This window comes from Sinohyriopsis cumingii, chromosome 11 (assembly GCF_028554795.1).
Source record: "Sinohyriopsis cumingii isolate HCF-2022 chromosome 11, ASM2855479v2, whole genome shotgun sequence".
Taxonomy (NCBI): domain Eukaryota; kingdom Metazoa; phylum Mollusca; class Bivalvia; order Unionida; family Unionidae; genus Sinohyriopsis; species Sinohyriopsis cumingii.
The window spans coordinates 90,732,345-90,744,864 of NC_142971.1; the positions used below are offsets into that span (position 1 = coordinate 90,732,345).

General features: G+C 33.6%; 1 protein-coding gene across 1 annotated transcript in view; it reads right to left on the reverse strand.

The window, feature by feature from the left end:
- Nucleotides 1-1,907: 1,907 nt before the first annotated feature.
- Nucleotides 1,908-12,520, reverse strand: part of LOC149788976 (plasma membrane calcium-transporting ATPase 2-like) — a 104,254-nt gene continuing 93,641 nt past the window's right edge. Inside the window, exon 19 of the mRNA XM_089973573.1 lies at nt 1,908-7,981. Coding sequence (XP_089829699.1) covers nt 7,960-7,981 — 22 coding nt within the window. The 3' untranslated portion in view covers nt 1,908-7,959. The remainder of the gene's footprint in view (nt 7,982-12,520) is intronic.

Consider the following 12,520-nt stretch of genomic DNA (forward strand, 5'->3'; position numbering starts at 1 on the left):
TTTACAAGTTTTTCGTCTACGTCTACATCACTAAGTCATCTGAATTTGATAATTTTTAAAATCTAATTGCTGCCTACATTAATATCAGAGCCTTTACCTAAGTTATTGAATCTTTCATAGTTGTGATCTAATTGTGAAAACTTCGTAGGTACTGAATGAAAAAATCTGCGACAGCCATTTTGGAGAGTGGAGATCAAGACCCAGTTACTTTAAATAGCAGATATCGACCAGTGCATAAACAGCAACCACGTGATCTGACGTAATTATCATTTGCAGAAAGAATGTAGTATCTAATAGGTGGGTTTTCCCTGAAGGTGGCGCTATGAAAACCAGCTCAAAAGGTGCTTCCATGCGAATGAGTAGAGGCATCTAAAGGCGCTTCCATGCGAATGGAGTAGATGTGTCCAAAGACACTTGCATGAGGTAAAGGGTTAAAGAAAAAACAGAAATTATTTTCTTTTATTCAGACTTGAACTTCCAATCATTTTCCATGGAAAGATAGCTTGTTCTCTATTGGACAATGTCTCTTATTTTTTGGCCAACACAAAAACCAAGCTCTTTGGGACCTCAAAACACTTTTTACACACATTGGTGCCTTGAATGAAGGTTTAAGCCATCATTATTTTAGATTTTTCTTAGATTCGTGACTAGTGGCAATACTTCTTTGAAAATTGGATATATGAAACACAAAAACACAATTATATTGGTAGTCAGAATAGTGCACGTGTCGTTTTTTACGGCACAATATCAAACTGCAGCTGTAATTTAGGGAAACATGAGCCATCTGCAAAATGAGCAGGGCGCAGCAAAACTAAATTTCAAAACTTCTGGATTTTATACTTGCACACACTATATTAACATTAGTTATAACAGAGTGCATGACACCTGTTGACACAGCATCACTACTTAGCCTCCCTCACAGAAGAGCAGATGAAGTAAACTGTTGCTGAGAACAATTAAACAAGATCTTTGGTGAAGTTTGAACAACAGTACCATTCAGTCTCAGACGAGTGCCAGGATGTTCAACACAACTTCCATCACCTTCAACCCTACCCCACTCCCAACCTAGTAAGACCAGCAAAGTCAAAATCTAATTAAAAAAATTCCACTGTCCAGTGGATTTTAGAGACAAAAAACATTGGTATTTTTTAAAATGTAATGTTTGTGGTGGTTCTATTTTGGGTTTGTAAGAATATTAAATGCTTCAAACATGTTATTTTCTTTTCTAAATCAGATTTGAATTTATTGAAATTTTATATAGGTTTCTGTGAAATTTTAACTTGTTCTCAGCTTGTTTGTTTTTTTAAGGTCACATGCTCTTTTCTCTAATCCCCCTGGAACCTGAAAAAACACTTTCAAGTCCCCAACAGTCTAGAAATATGGCAGGTATGGTATACATATTGATGGTTAGGAGTTTTATTTTGATAACTGGTTTCAGAGATGAGAGGGACTCCTGCTATAGTGCTGCCTATAGATGATGTCACATAAGTGCATGTGCCAATTGAGCAGGAACTGGCAAGAATACTGCTTATTTCAGTTCATTTGCAAATCAAGTTTTGAGATATATTTGGTTGATGTTGATTAGAATAATGCCACTTTTCAGCACATGATAGTACATTTGGCAGAGGAAGAACTTGGGGGAAGAACCAGTGACACATCAGCAGCAACTCAACTCTCTCACATACCCATGCTGGCTGAGCCAAGGCTCAAACCCATACAAACTGACATGAGATATCATTGATCTTTAAAGGCAATCACCTATGGACCACTTGGCCCCCTGGAGCCCCGATACATGTGGAAAGCATCCTTTGTACCCTTTCCATTATTGTGTATGAGAGAGAAAAGCAAGATAAAAAGGAGATGCATAACGTCTGTTATTGTGCCGCAAATAAATGGACAAGGCAGAATATCTGTACAAAATCATTTATTATAACTTAAATCTAATACAACAAGAAGTTCAATATATGTATAGAAGGAACTAGGGTTGAAAGAATGTCTGGCAATGCAGTACTGGACTTGCCCATGCCTCCAACATTACAACCCAAATACAGTACAGATCTATCACAAGGAGAGGGACTTCTTAGCTACTTGCAAAACTATTTCCACAGAAACAGAATGGACATGATACTGCAGTTACTCAGCAAATAAGACAGTGCTCAACCATATTTTGATCCGTCTATACTGCCAAGGTGTAGCTGGGCTTAAATGCTAGTGCACCGTTTTAATGAGTAGCATAAATTAAAGGTGGTGGGGGCTATACAGGGCACGATTTCCATTTATTTATTTTTAAAATGGCAGATCAGCATCATTTGTATCAGATCAGCATCATTTGTATAAAATTGGAAAGTTTTTATGCCTGAATGTTTGTCAAATCTGGTTTAATGCTCTTTAGTGGATTTTGAGAAATTGTTTAATGGTTTTCCACTTTTAGTAATGGTGGTTATATCTGATAGTAGACAGGCATCATTTGCACAAATCTGCAACACCTTCACATCCAAATAATGTCAAATTTGGTTTAACTTTATTTAGCAGTTTTGGAGAATGCATTTAAAGGTTTTTATATTTCAAGTAATGACAACCATATTTGATGGCATAATTTGCTTATAAATTTAAAATCCCTTTTATGACAGAGTGCATTCTGTCAAGCCATGATGCTTTCAAATTTGGTTGAACTCTGTTCAGAGTTTTGGAGAAGCCATTTAAAGTTCTTTTCATTTTTAGTGTAAGTGGTCATACTTAAAGTCAGATTGGCATCATTTGTACAAACCTATAAATGTACCCATGTCAGGATAGTCAAATTTGGTAAAATTCTGTTCAGTAATTGTTGAGAAGTCATTTAAAAATTTGTTTAACTCACTGTGTCCATATCTCATGGTCAGAAATAATTCGTACAAGTTTTGAAGTTCTTCATTCCAGGACGCTTTCTTGTCAACTCTGGTCAAATTCTGTTATGCAGTTTTTGAAAAGTCTTGAAAAGGTTTTTCTATTTTTAGCAACAGCTGCCATCTTGTATGGTGGATCAGCATCATTTATACAAACCATTTACAGAAACTTGAAAGGTCTTCATGTCAGCAGGATGCTCGGTTTGACTGAAACTGGTCCAGTGTTTTTTTTTGTTAGAAATTAAAAATAGCAAATGTTGACAAAATGATGTCAAGAAAAAAGGGGTGGGGCTGTAGGGGGCAAGCAAATTTATCTTTGCATAATGGCATCTAAGCCTATGAGTGTTGAGGTATGTTGTACTTCACTCATATCTGTCAAGAATTGCAAATATGGAGCTTTGCCATTAATAAAACGAACTTTTTAAATACACAAATTAGATTTTAATGAATCTCTATAAGAAAAGCTTTGTATCCTATTTTCTGTTAGACTTTTAAAGTCTGCTAATGAAACAAATAGACTTTTTAATGAAAAGTAAGCAATTGTTAATGCAAAACATCTATATGTAATGAATCAGTGATCCAGGATTTTTTTAAAAACTTCTTGTCTGGAGTAGGGAGTATGTTGTACAATGAAGAGTCAGATTTTCTTCCACATTATGAGAAAAGTTTATTTTGATCTTTATTTGTAATAGATGGACACTGTCTTATTGATGAGTAATTCAAAGCAAGATATAAATACAGCATGTATCAAAGTATAAACACACAACTTCAAACACCTAAACCCTGGCAAAAGCTGTGGGGAAGGAAAAAAAAATCAACATGTGTAACAATCCTTATATACACTGAGAGGGGAAAAAGTGAAAAGTGGTACATCATGGTCAAATGGTCAAACTTGATATACACATCTTATGTAATGGTAATGTATGTTCTTAATGAAATTGTACATTAACAGTAATGCCACATTAACTCGTCATGAACAGATCTAAGTAGATGCTCAGTCTACACTTCTTTAGCTTTTCTAACAATTGCAGTTGCTGGCAGAAGATTCCATGATACACTTTAGTCAATGTCATATATATATATATATATATATATATATATATATATATATATATACTGTGTCTTTCAAATGAGCTCAGATGGTAATGTAATATCTAGGCAAATGAAAAAGAGGCCAAAGTGGACCTGAAATTGCCCACCTTGCTGACGTCTACCAAAGAGACAAACTCAAGAGCAGTTGATCAAAAAATCTGCATGTAGTATGCTTTCTGCCAAAACTTTCTTACACTGCTGCTGATAATAAGTTTTATGTTTTCTCAGTATTTTGTATCCTTTTATATATTTTTCCAATACTGAATGTCAGTTATGCCAGAATGCTTTCTGCCAGAGTTGGTCAAATTCTATGTTGAGCACATTTTGATAATTTGTTTAAACGTTTTTCTGTTTTTAGCAGAGGCAGCCATATCTGACGGTGAATTTAGTATCATTTGTATACAATTTAAAAGTCCTTCAAGCCACATTGCTTCTTAATTTTGTCAAATTCACTTGATAATTATTAAAAAAGAAGCAATTTAATTGTTACTAACAGCAGCTATACAGGATGGCAGAATGGCATCACTGATACAAATTGGAAAGACCCTCATGCAATACTGCTTTTCTCAAATTTAATAAAATTCTGTTTAGAGCTTTTTAAGAAGTTATTTTAAAGACTTTTATATATTCTATGACAAGTTATAGTTTTTGATGGTGGATGGCATCATTTGAACAAATCTGACAGGATCCCTTTAATCAAATTTGATCCAATGCTACCAAGCCATTTTCGAGTTGTTGTTTAAAAGTCAATTTTTAGCAACTGCAGCCATAATTAATGCAGATCAGCATCATTGATACAAATATAACAGCCCTTAAATTCAGTTGATTGGTTTATGAGAATCCATTTAAAGGTGTTTATATTTTTTGTGATGATGACCATAGTTGATGGCAGATTGGCATTATGCTCATAAATTTAAAAAGTCTCTATCTTATGATCATTCCTGTCAAATCTCATCAAATTTGAGAAATTTTTTCCACATTGTTTGAAGGTTTCTTCAATATTTATTACAGAAGCCATATTTGATTGCAGACTGGCATAAAGTGAACAAATTGGAAGGACATTTCATGCCAGGATGATTCTATCAAATTTGGTCACATTTATCTCAGTGTTTTTTGAGTTGTTGATCAAATTTTTTTTAGTAACGGCAGGCATATATGGTGAAGGATGATGGACAATCCTGAAAAGCCCCAATTCTGGAAAACTTGCAGTAAGATTGGTTCTTACGATGATGTATATAACAATTGTAAATAGATAATGGGCAATGGATAGAGGGCCATACCATAAGTTCACTTGGCCAAACATAAAATTGAATTAGAAAAATGTTGTCAACATATTGGTCTGCACCATTTGAATATGGTTTGCAATGAATGATTTTCTTCCAGGCAATATTACTGAAACAACATTATTGCAAGTAGGATCAGTAAAAATGTAAGCAGGAAATTGGGCAGGGGGATCCATACCGCTTTTTCCAATTACCACATCTATATATTTTGAAGAAACAAAAAATCTTTTTAAACTAAGTTTTGAAACATGATGGTTGCCATAAGAGACTGAAGCTGATCTACGGTAATTTTAGAGAGTATTTTTTTTAAAATGCACATACTGATTTCATTATAATATAGTTCTATTTGCACATACTGATTTCATTATAATACAGTTCTATTTGCACATACTGATTTCATTATAATATCATTCTACCTAAACAAACTTTCATAATCATTCAGATAATTCTTTCTAAACCCTTAACATTATATTGCATTGTGATTAATGTCATTACTTGGCTTGGTCAGATGAAAGAAGCTATTAAACCACTGCATACCAATCACCATCAAACCCTGATGACTGAAGTATATAGAAAGTTTGCTAACCAAAAGCCAGTAGCTGAACAACAACATGTTCATTATTAATAACACCCTCTCTACATCTCACATATAAGTACTTTAATTATATAGCATTTAAATAACAGGAGGCCCTAAAAGGCCAAATATTGCTCACCTGGCTCACATCTGCCAAACAACCAAAATATGGGAGAAGTTTACCAAAAAAACATCTATTTCATGACTCTTCATTTTTTGGTAGCTTCATCCACATTTGATGGCACGTCAGCATCATTTGTCCAGTTAGGTAAAGGCCTCTATGCCAGGATGCTTTTTGTCACAATCAAATTCTATGAAGTGGATTTGGAAAAATTATTAAAGGTTTTGCCAATTTTAGTAACAGCAGCCAACTTTGATGGTGACTCCACATCATTTGTATAACCTTACAGGCCTGTCACATTAGGAGTTTCTGTCCAATTCTACTAAGTGGGTTTTTATAACTTATTTCAAGGCTTGTCAAATGGTGGCTATATTCGATGCAGGTCTATCAATGACTCATATTCCAGCATTAGTGTGAATTTTTCAGAGGATACTTAGTTCCTGTCTGCATGTCACTGTCATGTGCCTCAATTTCCCATGATGCACCATTTGTTCATCTGCCTTTACCATAATGCATGTAAAGGGTTTACATAGATGAACATGCAACCATTGTGACTTGCACCCAACTTAGATTAACTGGTCAATGTCTTGCCTAAATTATCAGTTGACCTCTTCAAGGTAATAATAATGTGATTGTAAAATGAGAGGCCTTGTGAGAACATGTCTAAGATGGGGTACAATGTGCATAATAATGTATATACTGAGCACATGTTAACAGAACTTACTAAATCTTGTGAAACCTTTATCTTCAATAACTTGTGGACATCAGAGTTGCACATTTTTTTCTTCTTTCATTTTTACTTTTCCCACATAAAGACATTTTGCCACGAGGCCTTTTTAGTTTAGTCAGGCAATGAGATGTAAAATTGTTTTCCCTAAAACAGCTGACCCAGCCTGGTCTGGGAGTTGAACCTAGTACTCCTGCATAAGATTCCAGCACACTGACCATTCGGCTACTACACCTTCACCCATTTTCTTTTTAATGGCATCAGTTATATGTCAAAGCTCTTCCAAATGATCTTTTGTTTATCCATGTACCATATATATACTCCCTTATGAAATGAGTCCAACTGCAAACTGCACAGATCCAGACCAAACATTGCATAATGCATCAGCTTGGTCAGTATGGATATGTGAAAAAGTTGGCAGTAGCTTCTTGTGGGCTGGTAGTTTATACCTGGGTTTTCCAGGGTTCTTCCTCCACCAGTTTTACTGTCCTACATATATAGTCTATCTTGCACTGAGAAATGAAGTTTTTAAACCTCAAAACAACAACAAGAACAACAACAGCAGTCATGGTAGCCATTTCAGTGGTGCATAGAAATCATTTGTGTAGATTTTAAAGCCATCTATGCCCGAGCGATCTCTTTATACTTTGGTCAAAATCTGTTGAGTGATTTTTAAAAAAGTAATTTAAAGGTTTGTTTACGAGTTAGTTATGGTGGCTACATCTCAAGGCAGATTGTCATCACCTGTACCCACTTTTAAGCCTCCTTTGTCAGGATTCCTTGTCAAATTTACTTAAATTGTGAATATATGCACATTGTTTAATGGCCATTCAGTACAATACTGCCTATACAGTGCTAATTAATGTTAAGTCCTGAAGATACAAAGACAAAAAATGGCAAACAAACATACATAAGAAAGATAAACCTTCAAATGAGGTACACATATAGTTTACAAGAAAAAGCTTAAGTACAGAGGTGTTCAATTCTTCACAAGCTATATGAAATAGAAGATAAAGGTAAAAACAAACAACCCACAAAATCCTTCAAATAATGGGTGAAGAAGTCATATAAAGCTTTTCTTAATTTGAGTAATGGCAGCCATATGAGATGGTGGATAGCCATCATTCCATCAAATTTGAAAGGCCTTCATGCCAGGATGATGTCTGTCACTGATTGCTTGAAACTGCTTCAGTGGTTTTTGAGAAGAAGTTGAAAATAACAGTTGCTGATTGATGCATGACAGCTGTCTGACAAGGGCCAACAGACGCAGAGCCATACCTTTAGTTCACATGGCCAGGTGAGCTAGAAATAAAACCAAGAATAAATATTTTAAAACCATTTCTTCTTCCAAAATTGCATCACTTTATAAGAAATAACTTTCAGTTGAAAGTGAAAATTTCAGACACATTAGATGAAAAATAAGTTATTAAATGCTGAATTTATACATACTATATCGTGCAAACAGTCCAGATGTCCTGCCATATTAGGACAGCAGACATCCTCTTACACAAACTGGCACACAGGTGTTGTTATATAAATGATCAAACTTCATTTAGAGAAGATTAATTAGCAGTCCACTAGAATTTCAAATAAAGAACAACAGACTAATAGTTATTAATAACAAACACCTTACGATCCATTCTCCATGCAGAGATTAAAGTCACATCACCTTTCTCTCTGAAATAGAGTATTGAAGTGAAAAACCCCTACACCTCCACTTTACATTGTTTAACTTTATTAAAAATCAATGATGAGAAATACCTTTGTAGTGACATCACATTTTGCACTATTTGTGCAGAAGACTCTCAAATTACCTGTATTATGGTTTTTTAATACATTCTGACTTATTATAAAACTGCCAAACTTTTGCTTAAATGATATGGAAAAAAGCAATGTGAACCAACTACAGTGACACCTGAAGAAACTTGCAACTGTATGGAGATTAAAAAATACTATATGGGGCAGTGGAGGGGGAGGGGGGATTGACCTGGTTCACACCCTGGGTTTGGGCACTATGTAACAATGCCACTAGGTACCTCTGCTATTGTGATTTATTATCTAGTTTTGGATATTACAGTATTACTACATAGACCAGGTCAGTGGACACAAATGTATTTTAAAAGGCTAACAAAATAGTTCAAAACACTTAATTCCTTTACATTTTTAGTTTATAATGACTTGCTAAAGTCAGTTTATGTCTTGACTGTAATTTGAACTAAATAAAATTTTTCACAAATGCAGATGCTCAATGGAGCACTTCCACTGTGAAATCTTCAGTGTTGGAGAAGTAGAAAATTTACATGTTATCATGCTCTTCAATTTTGGAGGTCAGTAAAAATTGTGTGTAATCTGCAATCCCAAAATGCCTAAATAGAAGTGTGGCCTGCAGCTGAACTGTTAGCACATTGTATAATCCATAATGTATTGTTTACTAACCTGACCCAATTTATTCAGTATAACTGATTTTGATTCACAACAGGTGAATAACCCGTCTAGTAAAACTGCCAAAATCTTAAAACTGAAACACCAAAGAAATTAACCTCCAAGGGCCAAATCTGTGTGTTTAATAAATTTTGCCAAATAGCTTTGTGTTGACAAATCTAATTAGCCCTTGTATATAGAAAAGTTTTTAATCATGAAAAAATGACTTTAATCTTGTATCAAATGTCAAAAGGAATTGGAGATCTGTAAATGAACACTAAACATACTGCCAGCAAATAAAATATTTGGTGAGATACAAATTATCTGTATTGATCTAAAGATATCCTACCTACACAAATACAACTGTACATTTAAAAAAAGTTTGGCTTCAGTGTAAGGTACCACAATTCCTTTTATTCAAAATAGGTTACATACCTACTCACTTATAATACAAGTCCAACTGCATACTGCACAGACCCAGATTTGCCATCACATAATGTACTGGCAAATCTAGGTCTGTATAGTTTGTTGGGAATGATCAGTAGAACAAATGAAAAAGACTTTTAGGACTCCTTTAAACAATATCCTATCCATAATGATGTAGCCACATCTGGTTAGAAAAGGTCTATTATCGATCAATTTATATTTTGTTGCTATTACAAGTTTTGACGAGTCATCAGTTTTTATTTTCTTTTTTGCAATTTGTATGAAACTAAAAATTTAAAATTGTCATGGTATAATTTTCCCTTTTCCCCATCCCTCATGCTATCCAACTTTACAGTCAAATAATAATAAATGATTATGATAAAAAACATTTCAATTAATAAAATATTTTATTGAAAATCAGTCATCAGCCCTTTATTAGCATAATTTTACTGTTAAGAGTTTGTCATTATTGTGATTAACAATATATTTTGGCATTGTGAATAACTAATTCAATTAAAGTAAAGTAAGGAAATAAAAAAATACGCTATTTCTTTGACAATTAACCAGTCTTGTACATTGTTTCTTTTTTTTGTTTTTGTGGTGAGATTCATTAGACATACGTTTAGAAATTTTGTTAAATATATAATGAACTGGCAAATCTAGATCTGTGCAATTTGTTAGGAGTAATCAGTAGAACAAACAACATTTGTTGTTAAAAATGAGATCTTGGGGGACTCAGAACTTGAAATAACTGCTGAAGTATTGAAAATTTAGAGATACCTGCTATGACATAAAGTGCGATGACTTGTCTGAGTATTTGTTATATAGCACAATCTTGTTGTCTCCAATACCCGTATTGTTTGAATGGTTTTTAGACCCGACTGAAGGGTATTATTAAATGTCGACCTTCTACCAATGGATTTTCTGAACTGATTTTCTGGGACTTGGGGGTATTTAAGCTATCTGATTTGATCGAGGACAACGAGCTCGGTTTCACTAATAAAATGGAGTAAGAAGTATAAAAAAGTAAACAGAAAATACATTATGGCTTCCACGAATTTCAATTTGAGAATTTTTGCAGCTATAATCTCCCATGTTATGATGATATCACTGATTGGGTAACCTCCCTTGGTAGTCTGAGTTTAAATTAAACTGAAAACATTTGCAGAGGGTATTTATTGAAATTATTTTACATTAACAAACAAATTCTATGTACATTCTATCAGCAACATGTTGGCAAAAGAAACAAGTAAATGTATATAAACAATACAAAATCAACAAATGGATGGAATCTTTGTTGTGGTTTTTAGCAGTTTTAATTATGTAAACATTTGTTACTAAATAACACTGTTAAAACACTGTTCAACATACTAGTAATATTTTCCAACAAATACAACATACTTCACTATGCTTAATAATACATCAAATTTGTTTCTACAATTTACAATTCTGCTCAAGGATGATTGCTTGTTGAGTATTAACTTTTTGCAATTTCTCCAAATAGGGTTTCATGAAATCCAAAACCACATAAAATTCTTGTATATTTTCTTGTCACTACTCATAGCTGAATATATATCCCCATAAAATTTAGTGTATCAAAGAAATGTATGGGAAAAAGAAGTCATTAATTGTCCATAAAGTGAAGCTACATCAATATTTAAAAATTGATCAAATCTGCAAAGTTTAGAAAATCACAGATTCCTATTGACAAACACACAATGAAAAGTATGTTGGCAAGTGAATTTTATCAGTATCATACAATCTGTCGGACCACTTCAGTTTTCCATAACAGAAGACCTGCACTGTCGATTAGCAGCAGGTTGTAAATGTAAACCACTAAAGATCTCCTATGATCTCTTATCCAATTAGGTGACTGTATCATTTCCTTTTCACAGAACTGATTCAACTGCAACTATCAACATTGTTCTTTTTTGTAATTTTTAAGAGATAGAAGCTGTATCCACTCATTTTATTTCCCATCCCTCCAGGAGTTCAAAAGCACTATGATACACTATGGTTAAAAGTGACGTCACTATCATGACATCATAATGTAATGAGGTCATTTCAAATTGTGCAATTAAGCCTTAAATCTACAAAAGCAGACATCCTTAAATTGCACATAAATTTTACTTTACAGATGCTTCTATAAAATAGTAAAAGGAGTGCAAAATTAACTATTGTATATATTCACTTATAAGTGGGTCCAATTGCACACACCCAGATTTGCTACTGCCTAATGCAGTTTGTTAGAAATAATTAGTAGGGCAACCAAACAGACCCTGATGTGCTGGCACAATATGCCATGACAGACCTTGGTCTATGTTGTTTGCAGTTGGACTTATAAATGAGTATATATGGTATATTGCTTTTTTTGTTCTATGTATTTAGTACATGTAAGAAATTCCAAAATCTACACTACCCAAACTATATATAAAGGTTGAATATTTCTTGACATGGAATAAATCTAAAATCACTTTCATGCCACTGCCAGTATAATCCCTATTTACACCTGCATGGTCTCCACAGCTTTCTTCATTAAGCTATAGTAGACGTTCAGATGTGGTCTTGACAAGACATATGTATGCCATTATTTATTACAAACACAATAAAGCTGAAGTTCTGTATATTAGAGCTCATCCTTTCACTTGACCAAAATTTTAAGTACGGTACTATAATTTTTCATGCATTGTAATTTTTTGTATAAAGAAATTTTTCCTACATAAAACTTTGCAAATTTGTGCACATGAGAGTGACCTCATTTTGACTTATTATTTGTAAACCTCAATAATTGTTAAAAGGAGTACAAAAAATAAAAATGATGATTCATTTGAAATGTAAGGTTCACTTAGGCACTACAAACAAGATTTCCATGCCATTTCCTAGAATATTTTAAAATCTTATTTACAATGAGATTACATAATCCATATTTTGGTAGTCTAAGGTCTAAATTATATGAATGAATTTATGTTAATTAGATAATTTATGTTGAGAATA